This window comes from Larimichthys crocea, chromosome VII (genome assembly GCF_000972845.2).
Source record: "Larimichthys crocea isolate SSNF chromosome VII, L_crocea_2.0, whole genome shotgun sequence".
Lineage (NCBI taxonomy): Eukaryota > Metazoa > Chordata > Actinopteri > Sciaenidae > Larimichthys > Larimichthys crocea.
In genome coordinates, this window is record NC_040017.1 from 3,672,490 (window position 1) to 3,697,003 (window position 24,514).

Below are 24,514 nucleotides of genomic sequence, written 5' to 3' on the forward strand. Positions count from 1 at the left end.
CACTGTACATTTGTTGCAACTGAATCACACACAAATAATGTCAAAGGCATGTTTCAGTTCCTAATGTTCCCATTCCTTGAGATATTTTTAAAACAAAGAAAAACAGCTCTAGGTTCCAGAAATTCCATTGGCCTTCACAGCAGAAGGCAATAGACCTCATGCCACTGAGCGGCCACAATCTTTACATAACTTAGCCCCAGGACCCACATGGCTGCCTCGAGAGCTTAAAGAATAAACCTCCATGACGCGCAATATTGACATGACTACTATTGAATTACGTGTCTTGCTGTCATTAAGAGCTTAATTCCTAAATGAGATTTTGGGAGCTCGAGTATTTGGAAAAACTGACACCTACATTACTTTTTTTTTTCTTTCAATATAAAGTTTAACATGCAATCACTAAATCTGAATCACGCTCTGTGCTGTAGTGACAGTGGATACTGATACATAAGTTGAAGATAATGTTGCTTATGTAAACAGCGAGTTTGCGCGTTAACCTTGGTTAACCCACACAGAACAGGCTCACTTTAGACTATAATCTGCTGTATAATCCTCCTCCTGGTGAACTGCTCAGACATGCAGTGGATCAGATGGAGAGCTGATTAATGTGTGTGACTAGGGATCTCTGAATCCCGGTATGCCGGTTCACTGTGCAGCTAATACATGTTTACAGTATTTGTAACAATGGCACTTATAGATGGTTTGCTTGTGCATGACCAGGATCAAGATCAGGACAGTGTTTTTCTGTCAGGGCTGCATAGAAACAACAATGCGCTGTCTAAAGGTGTCTTTATTTGGCAGGACACAGGACGGATGTAGTCGGGAAAGCATTTTTTGTTTAATTAGATTTACCGTGTAGACCTATTTATTATCTCTAGTGTTTAATCAGCAGAAAAGTCCTTGGCACCTTCTGTCTCCATCCTAGTCTTCACAGCCAGGTTCATTAGCAGTATTGCTCTATGTATCAGTCCACTTGCAGCAACTAGAGCCAGTTTCATTACCGCTATGCCTCCAGTGGATTACTTAAGAAGTTAAGTTAAAGCTCTCAAATATTCATCAGTGAGGCACTGGTAACCTTCTTCACTCAATCAAACTACTGAAATCTTTTGCTGTGCATGCATCGGTCTATAGCATGTACTATTAATCTCTGTGCTTAGTGTGTTCATATTGACAAATAAGTTGCACCTTATGATGTTGCACTAATACTTAACCCACTGCATGTTTTCCTATCGTGTAGGATTATGGGTCTCGTCCACATAGCCAATCATGTGCACACACCCACAGACACTCTAGTTTAGCGTAGTCCCTTCTCCCAGGCTTATCATATCCAACAGTGCTTCATATTATTGTCTCCATTAAAATAATCAAGCACCTCTTTAATCCTTTTCATTTTTTTCTTTTGTGTTCATACAAACTCTCTCTCCAGCTCCTTATGCATGTATTTTAAGAGTAATTCATTTACCAAAAAAAATAAAACATTAAAGATGACTTTGACGTTTTTTTTTCTCATTTACTGTATTGCAGTAATATCATTATTACAATAATTTGATCGTGGCAGCCTATGTGAAATAAAATTTAATTTATTTTAAAGAAAAATAATATTTTTTCTTTAGATTTATGATGAAATACATCAGTTTAGTTTAATCTCACACAATCATACACAACTATAAATGTCTTTGATGTCAAGATAGCAAATTCACAGGAATCCAAAGAGTAGGTGACATAACGCTACCAAACAAACCTCACAATAAATATCTATATCATTACAAATAAACACATTCTAAATCAACACAGGCAACATTTTCAGCATGAGGTAGGTGCCGCCCTTTTAGGACAATCAGACTGAAGCAATAAAATTAATCTCCTTCCACCAGCCGATTGTGTGTATGTATGCAAGGAAATCCACCCGCTTCCAGTATAAACACACTAAATATTAATACAGAGCAGAGGAGGCCTGGTGTGTGAAGCGAAAGTGTGGGATGATCAGATTAGACGAGCGTAGAGAAAGAAGGTTTTTGGTGAACATCACTCAGCGAAGACCCAACGGCTTATTTGACATTCTTTGCCGAATACCTTGGAGTAAGTCGAAATCTTGAGTCATGGCACTGTTTGCTGGATGTGCCTTTGATCCTAACGTGGTCCGTCATGCCTCGTGCAAACTGTGGTTTTATTAACAGCTGTGCTGGTGGTAGGCAGGTAATTACTTGCCATGTGAGCTAAAAGAGGTGATTCATTACAACGCCAGTATGAGCAAGAACAGCTGTCGTTGCTAATGGATGCTTTTGTCAAAAGTGAAAACTGCTGCAGCAAGCAGCAGGCCCCTCTGCCAAGTGAGAACATGAGGCGCAGTGGACGGCTTAGAAAGGAGGCAAAATAGCCCAACGCGGTCTAAAGAAGGAGGAAGGTAAAACTCCTTCACACAACATTGTTTCCCCCAATTATAAATCAGTGATCAGGAATACAGTTGTTCCACTTCCTGTGTGCAGTGGAGCAGATAGGTGTACAATATCTGTCTCGTTGAAACCTTATCTTTGTAATTGGTCCCCGAGGGTTTGTCTAACTTGTGGCTGGTCACGTTTCCAACTCCTGCAGTCCTATGTCCCTCCATTGCCCATCAAGGAAAAAGTCCGTTCATTACCAAGGCCTTAACGTAATCTGATTCTTACTGGAATGTTTGACAGTTTCTCCCTGCTTCCTGCTTTTGGAAAGAAGGGGATAATTATCTAAGCTTGCTTGTACTGAACCACCGATTACATTCTCGTTCTAACGGAGTACAGATCGTTTTGGTGCCAGTCTGAGATTATCAGAACTCTCTCTCCTACTCTTAAACCACAAAGCTGTGTGCCCAGATTTTTTTTTTTTTTTTAAAGGTTCCTACCTCTGGGACAAGTTTGTGGAAACACATTTTTTGCCGTGATGCAACATTCCCCCGCTTTCAGCACAGTTGACATTGATTTCATTCTGGTGACATTGTGGTACAATAATTAGCAAAAAAATTCACTGAATGCTGTGATGTCAAGCTACGGCCAAGCATTATTTATTAAGCAGCATTAGTGCAATGGCGCCTTGGCCGATGACCGGGCTAATTGACACTTGCCTTGGTTGACCTCAAACTGCCATCTACTGCCAGACGTTTTCCCATATGGTCCTATATTTCCTTCACACTTAAACCATTCCTGCAGTGAGCAAACCCTTTTCATTAATCATTTCTACCATGATTAATATGCACATGTCCTTATGTGTTCTGTTGCCTTGATGGAGAAAAGACCAAGGATCAAAAAGAGGGTTACATAATGCCACATGGGCAGTTGTTAAAAGAGACTAATGCCTGAGCAATCTTCTTATATTTGCTTATTTGTGATTGAGTAATGTGGTTAGGTCCTCTGTTCTGTTTGTAAGCAAACAGTCACAGGAATACACTGCACACTAGACTCTTGAGGAAAAAAGAACCTCCGTCAGAGCTGTATAACTCAACACAATGGGCACGAATCAATCACAGCAACAAGGGCGTCTTGCAACGTCAGTCAAAATCACAGAACACTGATGGTGCAAGCTTATTTACTGTGAAAACCTCAGCCCCCTGAGTGCATTGTCCCAGCTGCGTCATACATTTAGCGAGTAGTTGTACTACGGTGTTGCTCGTCACTGCTGGTCAGTCAGACACTGCTGCAATGTGTGGTGTTCAACGTTATTTGATAAGAAATGATTCAACACAAGGACAAGGAGAGTAATGGATGAAGACGGGTAAATAAAAGATGTAGTGCCAGTGTATTTGAATGCATTGTAACTGACCACAGTTCCTAAATTTACACATTTGTTTGTGTTATTTGACACATAAGTGGTATTTCTTGAGACTAACCCGAATTCTGAAATAGAAGCTGCTGAACTTTAAATGATGAGTAATACGTTTGGCTTTTCTTTACTTTTCTACCTTTAATTAAACAGAGTCTGAATTGGTTATGATGAGTTTTTGAGTGTTTCTCTGTCTTTATCTGTTTGTGAAAGTCACATTTTTGAAGCTACTCCTCCATATCCAGGGCATAAATTCAGTCACGGGTAACAAAGAGTTACAGCATGCTTAAAAAGCATTCATTTGTTTTGTTTTTTGTTCTTTGATTGTGTTTTTTCTCAAAGTTAATAGTTAATTCATGGAAAATTTATGAGTAAACTTGACAGAACTGACAAATGCGACCGATGGCCGTGACTGAACAAAGTTCGACAGATCTTGAGCAAACTAATTGCTATGATAAATACGATTTGAAACGATGACTTTGTGACTACAGTGCGTCCATTGTGCTGTGTTCCAGAGTATATTTAGCTCCTCAACTGTACTCGCTGTTGTGTTGGTTTCTTGGTGTCATGAAAAATGTGACTCAGTTTGGGACGGTGCTCTCATGTGACGGTTTTGTCATCTTGTGTAGGTCTGACTGCCTGCGGCTGTGTTATTATTGGGCTAAATGAAGACTGCGTATGATTATAATTGGAGGGAAAGATGCAGGCCATTCATGCATGCTTCCCTATAGGCTCGGGTGCTTTGAATCCACCATCAAGTGTGGTGCAGTCCCAACACAATGACTCCCTGTTACAACCAGCTTCTGCTTGTCAAAAACAGTTAAAATCACACCAATTATTTTGTCGGCACTGGGCAAAGCTGTTTTAGCTCAATTGTACCAACTACAGTTGTACACATGCCAAATATACTTAAACAAAGACTTGCATTATAGCCCAGTACAGTTACAATTTCACATCTAGCTTCATTTCAGAGTCTGTCAGTTTGTGAAAAAAGTAGATAATTGCAAAAAGAAAAAAAAATATTCACCAAATAAATTGATTTCATACATGGTGACTTAGGACAAAGACTGAGAAAACCATGTTTTACTTGAAAGTAGCCCTCTTTTAAGCTAATAAAACAAAGACAAGATCCGAAATGAAATGGTATCGTGAAATGATCATCGAAAAGACCTGCAGAACTTTTCCCTTTTGCCAAGGAAAGGGAAAACCTGAACTTGTGACTGAAGTCCCTAAAGATCACAATGGTTCGCCATGTTTCTTTTGTAAAACATCCTCAGGATATAGCCTGAAATCCCCGTCCGTCTAGAGCTGAGGCCTATTTTAGTCTGAGTGAAGTGAAAGGCCTTGGGTGGGATCATAAGGCAACTTTGTAAACAGGAAACCTCCATCCTAGACGGTGTGAGCTGGGAGCACCAATGTGGTGCAGATGTAAAACTCAAGAAAACCATGATCAGTTCCTGAGTAATTGAAAAGTAGTAGTCCTTCTCAACAGACATCAATGTCATATACATATACTTAACTGCATTCACACAACAGCATGATAGCATTGATTTTGCACTCGCTGTCAGTTTCTTTGTAGCATGACCAAAGCGTTAAGTGGCTCTCACAGCGCCTTTATCTCATTTGAGCTGTTGTGATCTTAACTGGCTGCTCACAATAGCCAAAGCGTTTTCTTTGACTATCCTTTGAATACAACACTGTCTCATTGGGATGGAAGGTTTACGGCGTAACAGTCATGGCCTTGGAGATAAAAAAAAGGTGGTGAGAAGTCGCACCTAACACAGACGGGCGTTAGACCACACTCCATTGTGATGACAAACTATGAGATAGCATAGATGACAATGTTGTCTAGTTACTAACAAAGGCAACGCTGCTGGCTCTCTCCCAGTTCAGAGGGAACATGCTGTTCATGTGCTGATAGTCCTACAGCTCAGAGACCCTCTGGAAGTACTCCAAACATGAGACCACTGGCACTGCCAAGATTTTATTAGGAACTAATTTAGGAATTATGCATGCCAAATTAAAAACAGTAAGTCGTATTTATTTAAGTAATGTTCAGCATGACGCCTGCACATGTTCACATGGCACGTTATTTCTCTAATAGATTTTGAGCTGCAGCCTCTATTGTTCAGCAATATTTCATTTTTGTACCATGTGGCACTTTTATTCATTGCAGGTACTGATTGCAGATGTAAGGCAAAGTACCCTAAATAACGTGTAATAAATGTTGAGTAATAGTTAAGTAATGTTGAGGTGAAGAACAGAACCACTGTTCCTCCGGTGACCAGGTATTGTTTGTGGCACTGGGGCCCTAACAGAGAAATCTGGCTGGTTTTGAAGCAGTTCTGGTTGTGAAAAGAGTTTCTCTGGCTGTTCCCTAGCAACCAGTAGCCAGAGTAGCACCATAATACTTGAATTACTTCATGCAGAAGGGCAAAAGAGAAAGCAGCAGAGATTTAAAAGATTGATTGTTGAATTTCATAAATATTTCAATGGAATTAATGGCTCCACAGTCTAGAAAATAGACCAAATGGATGCAGTCACAGAAAGGTATTGAACCATGCAGGGGATCCATGTTATTTTTCTCCCATTGTGGAACTCTGGGGGATTTCATTGTCAAGGTAATTGGACAGAAGAAAGTGGGGGATGCTGAAACGAAGCATTTTTGGATCATTCAGGCCACCGAGCAAGCCATTTGCCCCACGAAGATTAAAGTACATCCCCATCACATTTCATCCACTCTACCCTTTTCTCCTTGTTTTCCCTTTGAGCTCTCATGAATTGATCTTTATATGATGTTGCGTAACTTTGTGATGATTGCGCTGCACCTCTTTGAGGCCTTTGTTTGAGCGAGATGGAGCGGGTTTCATTTAGCCAGACAGTTGGCTTTGTTCCCGGGTACGGGCCTGCTCCGATGAGGTTCAGTGACAGAGCTGAGAGCTCTCTTTGTGTCCGGTATTGGTCGCCATTGAATTTACATTGAGCTATTGTTGTGGTTAAGGCCACATGTTTGGGGGTAAAAAAAACAACAAGAAGATATCATGATAATTATTAAACAAAAATATTGAGAGTCATGCACATCCTCATTTAAAAGTCATTTGAATCAGTCAGTTTGTTTTCCAAATGAACGGAATGCAGTATTTGAAACTGCTTTGTCAAAACCTTCCATTAAAACATGAGTATTTTCAAACATGAATGTGAACAATTCTTCACAACTTTCATGAGTCCAAAGTGATCATCAAATTTGAATTAGTTTTGCCTGACTAATAATCTAAGATCCTGAAATATTAAAGGTAATAGTATAGAATAAAACACTCATAAATATATTTTTATTAGCGTGTTATCACATGAAAATAAGAATTGTTATGTTTATTTTATTTTACAATGAGTCTTTTATATCTAAGAGCGGGTCGTCTTCCATGTCCGCCATGTTAAACTACTATGTTGCTACAGGAGCCCAGAAAGGACAAACCAAATACTGGCTCCACATAGGACCTTTCACGTTTTTCACAACTTTCATGGACAGTATAGTTTCTCCTTCATGCTTGAAAGAAGAGAGTGAGGTTAGGGGTATTCAGTCAGTTGCAATCTCAAAACTTTACCACTAGATGCCAATAAAATCTACACATCGGACCTTTATATTTGCTATAATAAGAAAAGCAGCAAATTCTCAATTGAAAGAATCAGGAAACATAGGGCGTTGTTGGAAATCCCTACTATGCTTCTTGGAACTTGGAAACTTCAAATGTTTGGCACTTTTGCTTGATTTAAAAAACCCAGTTAATTAATTGACAGTGAAAGTAGTTACAGATGAAAGCATCAGTCAACACTCTACATATCATAAGAACTACTTTTACAGCCATGTGTTGTCTTTTGAAACGACATCATTCAATCAATTTCTGAACTAAGATTCCAGCACAAGATCTGTTATTAGTTAATCGTGCAGACCTGCCGTAGATGCGGTATGTGAGCTGAGGCTGTGTTTATAGTTGGGTACAGTGCTTGTCTCTGGATGACGCTGTGGCCAGAACATCAGTTGTCAACGCTGTGGTCAAAAACTGTGTGAAGAGACTGCAGACTGGAGGTTGTTTACTTGTATTGAGTCTACATTTAGTGACAAATAGGGCCCCGATTTTGGTGCAAAATCATAACTTGTGTTTAGCCCAGATGGATAACAGATACCACTGTTGTCAAGTCCAAGAACAGAGTGTGCTTAAAGCTGAAGCTTTGGAGGTAATCTCAGTATATTAGCTGGTACACAGCAGCTTGAGAAAACCGGTTCTGCCTTGATGAATTGCTTTTTGGTGATACAGAGAGGGAAATGTCTTTCCTTTACTTTTGATCTCAGGTTTTCCTCAAGATTCATGCATTGTCGCCTCCTTTCATATGTACAGCTGAACTGAGAGCATCTATAATTAATTTTATAATAAATAATAAACTTTGAAACAAGTGTCAGATTATTGCTGAGCTGTCCGGCCGACAACTTCATTCTCAGCAGGCAGCTATTGATAGCAAAGATGCACTACATTTACATTTAGTCATTTAGCTGACGCTTTTATCCGAAGGTTCAGTATCTTGCCCAAGGACACTTCGACATGAAGACAGGAGGAGCCAGGGATCGAACCACCGATTAGTGGACGACCCGCTCCACCTCCTGAGCCACATCCGTTAAAAACCCAGTTTACACCATTTGCTAAGAAGTTGGTAGAGACCAAAAACAGAGGTAAAAGATAGCAATAGCAATATTGGGCTCATATTCATCAGGTGGTTCATCAGGTCTTAGCAGGTGTTTAACTTTACTCATTACACACTCTCAGAGTTTGGCTCTTCAAGTCCAATCTCAGATCTTGACTTTGTTCTTGTGATGCTGTCGACATCTCCACCCTGCGTGACAGTACTCTAGTATTATGGGGCGCAAGTGAGTCAGCAAGTATGAGTCAGTGCTAATAAGATCTCTGTGAGATCCTGTATCAGTGTGGTTTCACTTAATACTATGTGGATAATATTCAAGTGGTGCCAGACTGATGTAGGAAAGTTCATTCTTACTGCTGTAACTCAGCTTGTTTTTCCCTCTGAGCACAGCAGTGCTGCACTAAGTTCCTTACAGTTTACTGCAGATTCTGAATTAGTAATTAGTAAGTACACGTACTCAAAGTTACCATGTCCAGTTAAGTGAATTCATAAAAAGTTCTGTACTTGTACTGTGAACAATGCAGCTCTTCCTAAATGCTGACTACCAGCTCTTTCCTCATCCTCATAAATTATTTCTTAACTTCGCTAAACCTCCCAACTTCTCATGTACAACATTCTACCGGGGAGTCTTTACATGTTTCTTCATGTGTATCAATAATAAGATGATAAGGGAAATAATCTTTATTTGCCACAGTTGATGAGAAGCTTGCTCCATAGGATCACACAGTTATGTCTCTAACTGTATACAAGGTTCCCTTTGTCCTCTGGAAGTTTTGCAAGAGGATAATGAAACGTCCTTTACTGCCTCACCTCAAAAAGTTCTTTCTTCTAGACCTTGTGCTGCTCTGCTTTCACGCAGCCATCCGAGTGAGACGGTGATCCGCAGCATTAAACTATTCTCAATGCATTCTTTGCGCTGTAAGATACATTCTGACATGACACGATGACACTCGAGCCGACTCTTTATATAACACCATCTTTATCTTTAGCAGAGGTTGCAGGAGGATTGGTTGCACAGTTCTATTTTTTGAAGTGCTGGGCTTAAGACAAACACACACACACACACACACACACACACACACACACACACGTCCACATCAACATCTGTGTCAGCTGGCCGCAACACTGATGTAGAGGTCACTTAACCCATAGCATTCGTTTGGATATGCTTTATGCATGCACATCCTCTCGAATTGCTGCACGATTCTTACACAAAACTTGTGATGAAACTCACTATCTGCCGTTACTTGTGCAGTCTGGCCGGTGTCTAATTTGCATGCCTCAAGAGACCCAGTGCTTCTAGGTCTTGAGGGCTTTATACTGGCAGGCAGCTCAAGTAGGTGCTGTTAAGCTCATTCACATGCCTTCCTTGATTCCTGTTCCAGCCAGTCACCATGTCCACCAGCTGCCCTGACCATGGTGGGAAATAAACAGCAGCTCCACAAGTGCTTTTAAATTTAAGTCTGTGACTGCGGAGTTGTTCCGCCCCACCGGCCACTTCAACCACTCACCATCATTCAGAGGTGCAATTCTACTCAATAAATTCTATCGAGCCGGTGTAAAAGTGAACGTGGAGGATGTGTCAGACGTCTTTCTCTTAGACACAGAAAAGTCTATTCTTCTTCTTAAACATGTCAGAACAGGTGGCAGTGGAAGTGTTTTTCCAGCATCCGAGGAGAGAGCGGGGGTCATGTGCTCTGCGGGCTTAACCTGTCGAGTGCTTAATGTTAACAAGACTGCTAATTAGCTTTGTGTAGTATGTGCCAACTTCATTCAGGTGGCACATGGTTTTATTGCAGTCCTTGTGCCAGAACATGAAGGAAATTAGATTTTTCATCAACCATTTGTGTTTTTCTCCTCATCCCTGGGTTTAAAATCCAAAGAAATAGATGTTACATTTTAGTAAGGAGCATTTAAATTCTCTCTGTGTCTCTTTAGTTTATGTTTTTTTCTCCCAAAGAATAAATGCAGTGTTTTGGGAATGAGCTCCTCCATTCTGCCAACAAAGCCCTTCGCTATCATGGCATGCTGTGTCTTTGTGAAACGAAGGCGCTCAGACCTCGACGTTTAGCCAGAACAGCCACAGATAGCGGTGTAGCGGTGCGCTTGTGTCACCGTGTGACCTTGCTGTAGCCCACAAAGCCTCCACCTGCTCTCTCACACAGGCTAATGGATAAAAATACCCAGCAGATCCCACACTCTCTGTCAATAGAGATTCAAGGACAGCTGCCGGCCACCCTGTTAACACAGAGAATGTACAAACAAAGGCAAAGGGAATACACAGATGCACACACACACACACACTTTAACACAAACAGAGACAGACATGCACACAGTGGCACCCGGTGGAACATCATACTGCGCCCCCGAGGGTTACGATGAACGCTGTGCACATTTGGAATAAAGTGCCGTCTCTGCTGTTTCGTCTGCTTGAGTGGGGGGCGGCGGCTGTCTTCCTCAGTCCCACTTGGCACACTGACACAGACACGCTGCGGCAATTGTGCTGAGAAGACAATCTAATGCAATATATTGCCATTAGCAGATACTGCACCGTAGGCAACACGACCTTCCAACCTTCAACACTGGCTGTCTGACTCCCAGAGGTCTGTTTACCTTTTTACACAGCTACAGGCTGTTTAAGTCCTAACACAGCAGCTCTGTCCACTTGATTATGCTCCGACACTCACTTTTAAATTGTCTCTGATGCAGCCGTAAGCTCTTTATTAGACAGCCAGACGTCAGTGAGACTGGCATTTAACTTTATGCAAGGCTGCATTAAAGTCCAGTGTGGAAAAATGGAGAATCTTTGCTGCCTTGGGTTGTGTTTTTAATGAAAGTGACGTTTAGCAGTTTAACTGATGAACCCTGGTAAGACCTGAGGGGCCAGTGTGCTTTAATGTACTGTCAGGTAATGTATGGCGGCAACTAAAAATTCTATTCCTTGTCATCTTTTGATTAATCTTTCGATCTATTCATTGTCAGAAAAGAGATTTTGTTTTGTCTAACGAGAAGATTTAGCAGATGAATCGGTGAAGAAAATAGACCTAGTATCTCTTTAAGACGATGAGTGCAGGTCCCGCACAGATGCACCGTCTTAATAGTTGACCCAGATGGCTCCTCCACTTGGTATGCCATATAGTGCCGTCCATAGGTTAGTGAGCAGCAGGGGGTGGGGAGGCATGCCTCGGATGGCCTCTGAAGGCCTTGTGTATGTGTGTGTGTGTCTGTTATTGTGGACACTGAGACATTATCTAGCCAGTGTCATCTGAGGAATGCAAGCCTCACCCCGGCCTGACACACAAGACGGCCCCTGCGCTGTCACGGTAACAGGATCCAGGAATACCGATGCATCGCTGAATAAGGTGGGGGGGCACTGGTATAGAGCGGTAAACCTGGAAAAGGCCAAAACTCCCAGAATGGGATGGAGTGGTGTGGAGCTGCACAGAAATGACCCAATGACTGGATTTATTAATAAATACACGTCACATAACAGGAGGTGACAGAAATATGTTTGGAAGATTCCACTCCACATGTCAACAGGTTTTCCAAACATGAACTATCATTTGATTTCTGATGTGGCACTAACGAGCTGTTTTCACACACTGCATCGTTATTGTTTTGAGTCCAACCTTGATGGGACCACAGTGGCGTTCAGAGGATGAAGGCATGGAGTTAAAAGCTCACCCCGCAGTGACAATTGAGCAATTGTTATAAAACTAGGTCGTCCTAGCTCCCGAGTCGCGGCAGATTAATTTGTGTTTTTCACAGCTATTTTCTGAAACAGAACGACAACAAATCCTCCCAACGCAAAGTGCCATGATTAGAACGACCATTCCTTCTTTGACTGCCGGGGATCAAGGTCATAAGCATCTTAGACAGGCATGGTGTAATGAGCTGCTATGAAGATACAGCTCGTCTCTTGCAAAGTGGAACATGCAGTACGTCAATACTGCAGACTTAACACCATGTTTAATCATCATGAATGACTTTTCATCAGTGATTTCAAGTTTTGCGCCCTTAGCTCAGCTTTTCAATGTTCCACTGCCCTGTTCTCATTTCGAAACCGACCATGGAAAGTTTTTAAGCACCAAGATGTAGCCGACGATGATGGAAAGTGTGTCACGCTCCACAGTTTGTCATATTTGACCCAACAAATGTCAGGGCCTCTGACCACCACCGTGGACAGAAGGAATGATCAAAATTCTCCCAAATTTGCCAGTGAAATGTTACTCAGTGTGAAAACTCTGCTCAGACAACTTCTTTACAAGTTGCCTGGCAGTGCTGACAGAAGTACATATGCCTCACAGTAGGCAGCCACCCTGCTTTCTCACTCACCCTCTCTGCCTTTCTGTTCCTCCCTCTGTTGGCTTGATAAGAATAGCAGTAGAGTTGGCAGACACACTCTCTGGTCTTAAGTGTCTAGGAAGAAAACGATGGGCATTTTTTTTTACTTCTTCTGGGCATTTTGAAGACATTAATAGATAACTAGAAAACTGCATTTCCTGCGGAAAATGTGGTGCGGGTGCCTTCTGCTAAAATGACTGATGCAAAAATGTGAAATGAGCTGAAAAACAGTAGACTAGTATAATAAAGTGTGAAATGCTGGAAAAAAAGTAAAATTTTGTATTAAAGTGTTATAGTCTGTAGCTGAAAGTGTGTAGAAGCAGTGGAAGTTGAAAGTGCTGAAGGTTTGTAGAAAGATTTGAAGGTTGTGCCATTAATTTTTTAACGTAAATTTGAACCTGGAAAAAGTTCAATATTTTAAAAAGTATGAAAGGTATGAATTAGTAAACCACAATGTGCTGAATGAGCTGCACGTAGTGCTATTTGAATGGTTTCTGTAGCACAAAGTATGAAGGAGTAGTTAGGTTAAAAAAAAACTAGGTGCAAGAAGAATAATAAAGATTTGAAGAACAATGGTGCTGATTTGGCATCCACACTAATAATAGTAGTTTTCTCGTTATAGCAGTAGATAAATTGTATTAATACTGTGATTTTTGATTTATAGTTTCACAAAACATGAGCTCTCAGAACCTGTAGTGGATATTTTCTCGTTATTTGACATTTCATAGGCGTGTGTGTGTGTCTGAGTGAGTGTGTGAGTTACATGGTGAATGGAAAAAGCTTTGCAGGAACAACAAAATAAACAGTCTGAAGTTAGCATCACAGTGTCAGTGACTTTTTATATATATATGTTTGTTTTCAAAATTTAAGAAACACAGGACGCCCAGGGAAAACAAAATAAAACAAGCAAATATAAATAAAACGCACAAATAGAACATGAACAGAATCAGCTCATTTAGTATGTACATAATAAAAGGTCACAGGTATTCCACATTGACACACTAGTCTTTTCTTTGGAGCATTTGCAGAACAGGGTCCCACATTTTTTTTTTTAACATTTCTTCTCTGTCTTCATTACAAATCTCAATCTCAATCTCTCCAGGTGAAGCATGTTCCACAATTCTCTTAGCCACATATCGTATGTGGGTGCAATGTCCGCCTTCCAGGTCCGGAGGATTAACTTCTTCGCAATCACTGTTCCAAACAGAATAGCCTTTTTTTGATATTTATCAGCAACAGTTGGCAGAATGACAGAAGCACATACTTGGCAAGAAATGTTTTGCGACACAGGAAAACGCCACAAGTATACTCTATCACCTGAAACATGACCACAAAATGTAATGTGAAGCTATCACAGCCACAAAAAGCAGCAGAAGATTCTTTCTTTCCGGTCACAACAACACCTTACTTACAGAGCTCTCACAAGATGGTGGGGTAAAATTGATGTTGAGAAAATTGTCTTTTGTGCATTAAAGAAACCGTCATCTGCAACTCTGCTTCAAACATGTAACCTGGTCACATGACAGAAGGAATTCCTCTATAGTAGTTAGACAAGCATGAGGCTTCAATGCACACATGCAGATGGCTGGAGATGCTAATGTTGACAACAAAGGAGACAGGATCATTGATTTACTCTGCTGGCTGACTCGGCGAGGTCAGCGCATTGCTGAAACAGCCACCATGCTTCTGCTTTTATTGGATTATAACACTTAATCGGCCATTCCTAGATGACATAAAAGCATAACCTCATCGCCTGCAGTGTGGTTTTTAATCCCTTGACACACATTATCAGATGAGTACTGCATGACTCACTGCTCTGAAGATGCTGCTGATGCTCATTTCGCAGTAGTTTGAGACAGCAGATTCATTTTCATACCAAAAAGATGATTGTTGGTTCAAACTAGACTCGTGGAGGCATCGAGCTATCGGTGTCTGATCATTCATCAGTTACCGAGGCTGCTTAAATCACCATAAATGTCCTTCATCACCCTACCTGAGACTCTTTTGTTAGCTCTCCCACAGTGTCCCATTGTATTTGAAAGCTCCCCTTTCTTTGATGTTTGTCTACAGTGGGTGATAGATGCATGCGGTGGTCTGCTATCTGCACTCAGCCAGAGCCAAATGAATAAATGGATTGACCATTTGTGCCACGGCGACTAGAAGAAAGCGTCCTATCTGGCAAACAGACACTGTGGTGTTAAGAGATAAGGAAACAGACCTTTTCTAACTGAAGTGTAGGTCGACTGTTGAATTTATTGAAAGAAATTCTGAAATTACAGTATTGGCAGTACAATAATCGATGAATTTATCAAGAACATGTGCTTATTGGATCTAATATATTTGATTATAAACTGAAGATCTCTGGGGTTGTGTTACGTGCCGGGGTGGGTGTGCCTTGTTGTCTTGTGCTCCTTTTGATTTCAGGTACCGCCCTTTCCCTCTCCTCCTCAATCAGCTGATTAGCTGATCAACACCGGTAGGCTATAACTGGCTACCGGGTGTTTCAGTGGTGGTGTGATCCCACAGCGAGTGGTTCGTGGTTTGTGGCGTGTTCTTGCAGCGAGTGGTTCATTGCGTGTGGCGTGTGATCGTTCCTGGCAGTCATTGTGTTGTTTGAAGAAGACTTCACTTTACGTTGTTCAAATTGTGTTATTGAATAAATCCCTGCGCTTGCAGTCGGTCCTTGGTTAATGCCTTGGTTAATGCCTTGGTTAATGCCAACCTGTTACGACCCTGTCGGGTCGTAACAGGTTGTGACTGTTGGTTGGACAAAACAAGTTTTTTTTGACGGGCTACTGGAAACCGACGAGCATTTTTCACTACTCGACAAACCAATCAAAAAATCCAGAAAATATCCAGCCCTATTCATTCATGGCATTCATGTCACAGATCTCACTTTCTACACCGATATCTCTTCAAGTGAAACTATTTGGTTTCACCGCAACCTCAGGCACTTCTGTTTTCTCGTAAAGTCTCAATGTAAACAGTGCAGAGAAAACATCACTTCCTTGACCCCCCCCTTTTTTGCCCACTGAATGCTACAATGCTGCAACAGGCTGGCACCGGGCCCTTTTCTTGGTCAGTGTGTGTGTGTGTGGAAGACAAGCCCTGCTATTGTTTAATTTGTATCGAGGAGAGGAAATGCCTCCACTCGTTTGGCTGCATTGCACTGCTACCATCTGTCTTACAAATGAAGGTGTAAAGCGATGAAACGACGTGTTGCATCAAGGAAGTTTACAGAGTTCAATTGACGGGATGTCGAGCGGTATGCGAGGAATGCCACGGGCAGTAATGCACGAAAAACTTTTAAATGTCTACGGGATTTTATCAAGAGCAGCATCTCGGTATGTTTTCCCTTCAGTGGGTGCCACCTGTGTTCCTGGAAGGAGGCTTGGAGAGGAAGGATTAGGCGGTGTTAATGGTTTAGTCTGGGAGTTCCAGAAAGCCCAAAAGCCAGCAAGTTAAAAATAAAAAAATAAAAAATGAACAAGCTTTGTCTTTATTCAGTGCACACACAATGAGCAGAATTCTGGCTGGATGCATCCTTCATCAGCATGTCCTAGATTCAGCTACCCACCACCACTCATGGTCTGATCTCCTTCCTGTTTCTGTTTGTCCTGCTTTTTTCAGCCAAAGATGTGAATGATGGTGAAGCACCTTATTGATGCTGAAAGCGTAGATCAAACGCCCTCTTCCTTTGTTCTCCCTACAAAGAGGCACAAGCATAAAAACCATGTTCAATTAATTAAAGTCAATGCGCAAGGTCTTTTCTTTAGTGAAGGTGAAATTGTTTGAACCAAAGCAAACTAATCACAGAGAGAAAAGCACTAAATTAAAACTAACTGATGGTTCGGTTGTGATTTGATGATTCTGTTCATGTCCTAAAACTGTCCTGCATCGTCTGCCTGTGCTCTTAGTGGTAATTGTGTTTGGCTCCGTCTAAAAAGAGACAGAGAAAAAGAAAAAGAAAGTCAGACCGGAAAATGTAGGGCCCAGGGAGTGGAAAAGATGGGGTCCTTTACATTCTTTCCATACAGTCAATCTGAAATATTTGAGACTGAAGCCACAATTGATGGTTTTGCATATTTCTCCCTGTGAGGCTTGCTGTTTGAGTGGCGCTGTTTCATTCACTGTGATGTCACTGAGGAAGAGGGGGGGAAGAAGCTTGCAACACTGCCACCTAGTGGTGACCTTCTGCTGGATTAGTGCATACTTGGTGCTCCTATCACAGTCGACATGTCAGAACTGATCTGTGTGCCACTAGAATGTGTTTTTAAAAACACTCTTTGTCCTGTTTGGCTGCACTTTATGTTTATATTCACATCCATATGTAAAGATTTTATGTCAGAGGGAGTTTTACTAAAGCCATGAGTGAGTTCAACATACTTGTACTGTGTTCAAAGTTTGCACTGAAACTGTAATAGTTGAACACTCCTAGCATAGTTTTTTTTCAGACAGGAGGGCAGAGATATGTGGAGTGAAACTGAACTCAAGTTGATTAATGACCACGAGTTTGCTGATATCCTGCTGACCTTTGTTTCTCCTACATTGAACTTTCCCCTTCTTTATTAGTTTCTTGCACTGTCATTGTTAATGATTCATAAAAATTGTGGCGCGTGGGAGAGATGAACCTTTCCAGCTTCTGGAGGGAGGTATGTCAACGTAAAAGTTCTGATGTCAGAGAATAATTCAAAAATTGATTTCATAAATGAATTGATCAAAATAGTTGCCAGTTAATTTTATGTCTGTACCTGATCAATTGACAAATGAACAATGAACAAAACATACAGTATACTACACATGCATAACTTCATGTTCTGGTAAGTGCTTGCTGACCTATAGTTTCCATACATTTCTTAACCTTTTCTACATTAATCTGACATTTTAAATTGTTTGCAATTTAGTTGAAAAGTGTCTCCGTAGCTGCCGTTGTGTTGTGGCACTTACTCCACATCAATACACAAAATGTACCCAGTTCATTGAGGCGGTAGTTCCCAGATGGCCCAGTAGGTGGCAGTATGTGTCTGAGCTCCTGTGCGTGCAGTTTCACTGACCACAGACACTTTGAACATAAGGATCTGGTTAGTAAGGATATCACTGTGTGATGTAACCAGCCAGCCCTGAGGACAATACGACTTTCTCTCTGTTTCCACTTCATAAAGGCCGAACCCACATTCATAAAGAAAAAAGACTAACACCCAGCCGTGCGGCTTTAGAGTACAGTTTGGATATGAATTCATAGTTTGCAGTGATGTGTCGCACATTTGTTGACTATTAGATTTGCATGCTTATTTGAGACAGGCGGTGTGAACAGACTGTAGTTTTTGCACTTTTTATGATTATTATGTTGGTTCGTTCAACTTCTCAAGAAAGCTTTTGAATTCAACTTCGGCTTATTTTCCAGACGGTTGTTAGAATGTTGTTTTATTTTGTCGATCCGAGGTCACGTGCAGCTCATGCATCTGTTATAGTTATATAGTTATAGGTTTGATTTGTATAAAAGAATCATGCTGAAGTTATATCAGCCTTTGACTCACCTTTAAACATGCAGTGCATATGATTTATGCGGCTCTGTTTAGAAAATATGACAACAAAACTATGTTTTCTTTAGTGTTTAATCACCACAATCATTGAGTTTTTGTTACCTTAGTAGTCCACCATATTCAGCCACCATGTTTCTACAGTAGCCCAGAATGGACAAACTAAATGCTGACTCCAGATAGGGCCTTTAGTGTTTTTTGTACGTTTGGGGGACCCTGAAGTTTCCCCTTCACATTAGGAAGGAGAGTGATGTGATTATAGGTTGCAGTCAGCAACTGCACCGCTAGATGTTACTAAATCCTACACACTGGTCCTTTCAGTCAAACACTCCCGTTTGTAAATCATGTTTGATGTCTTATTTTGAATATTGCATCAGAAACAAGTTTAATATTTTGTAGTGTTACAGACTTTCATAATTTTTATTTATTGTCTTCTGTTTTTTTTTTTTATTACCTTTAATGAACCATCGACATGGTCAACATTTCATCATCATTTCAATAAGCTTATGATTGCTGCCCTCCAAAACATAACGTAGAAACAGGGTGGCATTGTGTGTGTTTTTGTGTGTGTTTGTGTGTGTCTGCCGGGGTCCTAACACAGACTCTCTGTTGTCCCTCCGCTCTGCCATCGCCACATCTACTTCCATTTGCCGCCGACAAAGGCATCCCAGTAGCTGCAACCAGCACAGCAACTCACACCAACACACACACACGCAGAGTCAGTGCCCCAGTGTGCACCAGTAGACAGTGGAGTAGCTGTGCTGGCTGCCAGCTCGCAGAGAGGGCCACTTTGTTTCACCTCTGGCTTGGATTCACGCCAAACAATCTGAGAGTCGCTCACTGGGTCACTTGATGAAGTAATAGAATGGAGAGCTTATAGTTGTGCAGTGTACTTCCTTTATTTTTTCTCTGCGGGAGTGCTTTATTGCTTTTTATCGCAGTGTTCCAGTCACACAAATCTAAGTCACTGTCTCAAAAAGATTTTCTGTTGTATGAGAAGCCGGTTTGTCCAGTGCAGAATGAACCATCAGTATTTTGAGCCTCAGTGCAATGACATAGTGCTTACTCAGCTATGGGTGAGTGTGTTTTTGTTGGCACGTTTGGCCCAAAGCAGCAGATTTTCTTATGAATGAAAATGAATCAACAATTCTGAAAATTACTTACGGAGAAAATAAAGTAAATGTTGATCACTTTTAGCATCATAAAAAAAAATCTATAATGAAAGTAATAATTATTGGCAAACCCGTCATGGATCACTGACAGTCATGTGGCTGCACATTAAAACTGTAGCCTTTTCATTTTGATGTTACATTTCAACACACATTAAACCATTCTCCTGTCCATCTGCTGGCATTGCAACTATGAGCACAGCGATTAATCGTGTTTTAAAACGTTGCGGTTCAGCTTTGCAGAGCGTTTCTGTCCCGCACAGTCAACGAAGCTGTGGTGAGTTAAGAGCTGGCTTTCAGTTAAACGTACAGCAACAAAGCTGGAAATGGAGTATGAAGCCATTTAAGATGCATGCAGTCTCCTCAAAGAGCACCTGCTTCTTTCATTTTTACTACAACTACAAAAATAAAACCATAAAAAAAAAATATTTTTATACATCCGTGTTGTAAATGATAATAAATGAATCATTCTAATCGTGAAACAGGAAACTGGTATTATCCCACAGACTATAATCATGTCATTAAAATCTATAAATGTTGCATCCATGACTGCAAGATGCATTATATGACAAATGAGCATGTTATGAAGTTAATACGGTGTTGGCAAACAGTTGTCTCAGAGACATATCTGTCTCTTAAGGTACAAAATGCTTCCTTTGTTCACCAGCTAATTGCCTGCCAGCTTTGTCTGTCTACCTTAGCTTCACTGAAAACAGCTGCCTGCTGCAGCTGGAAAGAGGTTGATGGTGAGCGGTTAGAGTGAATCAGAACAATTACAGTGAGAGAGAGTTGCTGGAAAGAATCGAGGAAAAACTCTGTACGTGATTATTTCACATCGTTAAAAGTATGGATTGTGACGTCTTTAACTCGAGGCTCCTTGTGTCTAACATCACTTTCCCCCTCTGTTCCTCAGGACCTGGAGATCGTCTACTCCTATCTCCACGGGATGGAGGCCTTGTCCAACCTGCGAGAGCACCAGCTGAGGTCAGTGTCTGCACACATTTCCGGTGCTTAATTAACATAACTAACAGCTTGATATTCCAATCACACAAATTTCAAATGCTAATTAAATCACAGTGACAACTCCTCAGTGTCTGCTCCACAACGGTTTTTAGCTAGGGGTGGAAAATGAATGCCGAGCCGCCAGCCAAATGCTGGTGAAAATGGTCTGACCCTGCAGCCGCTCATTGGCTCGATTTGTTATCTGCTACAAAGTGACTGACACATCTTAAAAAGATATTTTCCTGATTGGTCTCAAACACAATATTTTAAGCAGTGATTCATGTCTCTTGATAAAGTGTAACATCTGCTGGTTCTTGTCAGTGTGTGGACATGAACACGATATGAAACAGCCTCCCACTTTCCCAAGAATTTCATTTGAGTTGAAACCAAAAATTAAGTCAGGTTAAAACTATTGAACACTATTTGACCCTGAAATCTGAATCACAGCAGTAAGCTCATGTTTTTTAGATGTCCTACGTCTGATGTCGAGGTGTTGAAATGTCTGAACTCAGGGCTTGTCTTCTAGTCGGGTTGGCATTAACAGAGGTTTTAATTCCATCAGTTCTTCAAAGGGCTCTGTTGGTAAATCAGGGAACTTGACATGCGAAGAAATTGACACGAGCCTTCAGACTAATATGCAAAGAAAGTTGTATAAAGGCTCCAGAGGGAGCCACATGAAATCTAATAAACCGCCTCACATGATGTCACTTAGCTCGAGGCTATTAGCCGCTGCTAGCACAACACACCAAACATTTCTGACCAAACTGTCAGCGGTTGAGCTACATTGTGGGTAATGTAGGCGCCAGGTTTTGACGGCGAATGCATGGAAGCAAAACGAGGACGTCTCCTGGTCTGCTGGAACAGTTTTTAAGCTGTCCATCAAAGGTCTGATTGGGTTATAGGAGGTAAATATCTTGAGGTCCTCTTTTGAGGCTGAAGTTTTTGTCTTTCCAAACAAACCAGATGTGAACACGCTGTTCTTGTTCACCATACATGATTTTGTGTTTTGCCCCCCCCCATCACCATTTCCAGTCTTTCTGTCTGGCAGAGACTTTCCAAACACTGTATGTCAGAAGTCTGTTCCCAGCATGCCTTGTGTGCATACATGTGGATTACACTGGCGGCGGAACAATGTAGCAGTACATGACCCGTGAGCTGGAACATTCCACTGTGTGACTCCTCGGAGGCCTCCCACCCCACAGTAACCCCTCTCACTCCTCCCTGTTTGGATCGTGAGGAATGTCCCCGTGGTCCCACAGACCAAACCACCACTCCTGCCAGCATCGGTTTTCCCAACTTAAAAAACTCCCAGCCAGCCAGACATCCCACTAACTATGGGATTATGTTATAGTTCTTTTCATTTCATCTGGGAGGAATGTGTTGTTTTTCTTCTACTTTTTCACAGCGACTTTGTTTTTTACAGCCGGGATTGTTTTTTGTTTTTTTTCACTCGTGCAACAGGGGCTGCAATATGACGGCCGCCCCCAGCTATTTTTGAAGCCTTTTGTGTTTTGATCAGCTACTGTTTACTACAGCTGCCTGTCTGTAATGTTGACACGCGCTTGTCTTCTCTGGAGAACGCCTGACGATGATGCTACTTTTTCGCACTTAATGTTTGATTCCAAAAATCAGAGATCTGTGATTAAAGCCTTTATAAAAGATCCCAGTGTGGGGAAAACACTTGTATGTGGAGTTGAATTAAAACTCATTTTTATTATTTTAAAAACAGTTCATGTTCAACACTATTAAACTCAGGAAGTAGGAGCACAAAATGAGCCTGTGCCTAATTTAGAAAAATAAACTAGGTCATTTAATTTTCTGGATACTGTAAATGTGCATCTGACCTGGTTAAATGACACTTGTTGTGGGAGCAGAGGCATAAACATCTCGTGACACAGAGGTTAATTCTTCAAATCCGACCTTTGAAAAACTCTCATAATGCAGTTAATGGGTGTCTGCCATGCTTTTGTCAGTACTGTCATCAACAACAAACAATGAAAGTGACAATGAATAAAAAAATGAAATGTTTGGCAACAGCGCCACAAAAGACTACAAGCAAACACAAGAAAACAAACAGAAAAAATGATTTGTGGTGGAAAACATGTATGTAACGTTAGCCCAAATAAAAGCTAGGTTACGAATATAAGTCCTTTTTTTAAATTCAAAATGATAAAATGGTATTCTACAGTGTCACGAGATTTTAGGAACATTTAAAAGAGAGGCGCTGGAAGATCTGAGAATGAAAGATTTTAATATTTTTGCCACGTCTTCCATGTCATATCAGGATATTGGCAGCAAAATGAACAGCACAAATACAGTACACGTCAGATTTTGTTGTTCAAAGTTGAAAGGCTTCTTTGTACCAAACTCAAATAATCACCTGGAGAAATCGGTTGGAGAAGAGGCAGAACAACTGTTTACTGTGTCACTGAGGATGGCTCAAAGTCATTCCGGGAAAACGTAGGAAATCGAGAATAAGTGATAACATTTGATCTTAAAATGACTCCCAAATCACAGCTAGATTATATCTAATAATGTTGTCATGTCAAGTGCTGAGATGTTGTCAAGGCTAACCTTTTTTTTTTTTGCTCTATTCCTATATTTGAACACATCAAAGTTGATATTTCCTGCTGTTATTTTCTGACCGCTGCTCTCTTCTCTGTGTCTGCAGGATAATGTGTGAGACGGTGCGTTACGAGAGACACGAGGCCAATGAAGTGCTCTACTAGTAAGTACCTGCATTGGCACGGACGCTGATGATATTGGTGAAATACTTCCATCTCCAGCAGTGGATGAACACAAACTACAGGCAGCCGATGATACAGTATTTCAATTCTGTGTGATCAAAGCGCACTCTGGCCCTGGCGCGTTACTCAGAGTTATTGATGAGCTGAGGCATGCTGGGTCTACACACAACAGAGCTTACCCGGGCGACTTAAATGGAAACAAATGTCCATAGAGCACAGAAGCAGTCAGACGAAGCATTTTATGAAGGTGTGCGTGTTTCAGTGTCGCACCAAGCCACTCTACAGCACCGCTGTAGTGGGATTTCCAGTCTAATTTCAGCCTGATTCAATAAGTCAGTGTGCACTGAATCGACTAAATGAAATACTAGTTATAAGAGCTCCTAAAAGCAGGCGGAGAAAGCGAAGCTAGTCACTAGTGCTAATGCTTATGTGCTTCCTCTCTTTAGCTGCGTACTGTGCAGGGTTAATCTGATTGTTAAGATGTATTGACAGCTTCCTGACAGCTTCTGAGTGTGTTTGGATCCTTTCTGCCACAACTGTAGTGAGCAGAGAGCGGAGAGTGTTTGACTGCTGTCACATGTTGACGTCTTCCGAACACCCATGGTGAGAATTAAGTCCGTTAATTAACTCTATCAGCTTCTCAAGGGGCCTGAGAGGACGCATTGTCCCTTCTTTGCCTCCTGATCCCCTCAGTATGTTTGTGTGTGTGTGTGTGTGTGCGCCTGTGTGGGTCTATGTGTGTGTTGGGGGATGATGGGGAAGAGTCAACACCTCATTAGAAGCCCACTCGGCGGCGTGGGAGCTGATTAAACAATAGGAATGCAGATTGAGCATTGGTCGCATAATAGACTCCAGTTTCAGCAAGATTCCCTCAGGCCCCCTCACCACTACACACACACACACACACACACACACACACACACACACACACACACACACACACACACACACACACACACACACACACACACACACAGCCCATAGCTGAGAAGCTCACTTTGCATTTTTAGTAGTTTTGTTAATAAAGAGCACTCTTTTGGAAAACTATGACATAAGCCTACTGAGGCACAGTCATAAGTGGGTGTAAAGCTGCATTCACACCAAATCAGGCCTATTTATTTGAATGTGGGTAGTACATTCAGGCCTGCAGTGATGGGCGGGGGGCAGCAGGAAACAGACTCTTCTTTTGGAGAAACGCAGCCGGACATCAAGCTGTGGTGACTGATCC

At 41.5% G+C, this 24,514-nt stretch overlaps 1 protein-coding gene across 9 annotated transcripts in view; it reads left to right on the plus strand.

The window, feature by feature from the left end:
• rapgef2b (Rap guanine nucleotide exchange factor 2b) overlaps nt 1–24,514 on the plus strand; it is a 100,175-nt gene that overhangs the window by 7,055 nt on the left and 68,606 nt on the right. For all 9 annotated transcript variants that reach the window (XM_027280749.1, XM_027280747.1, XM_027280748.1 and 6 more), the window contains exons 2-3: nt 20,451–20,521; nt 23,211–23,267. In XM_027280749.1, coding sequence (XP_027136550.1) covers nt 20,451–20,521; nt 23,211–23,267 — 128 coding nt within the window. The remainder of the gene's footprint in view (nt 1–20,450; nt 20,522–23,210; nt 23,268–24,514) is intronic.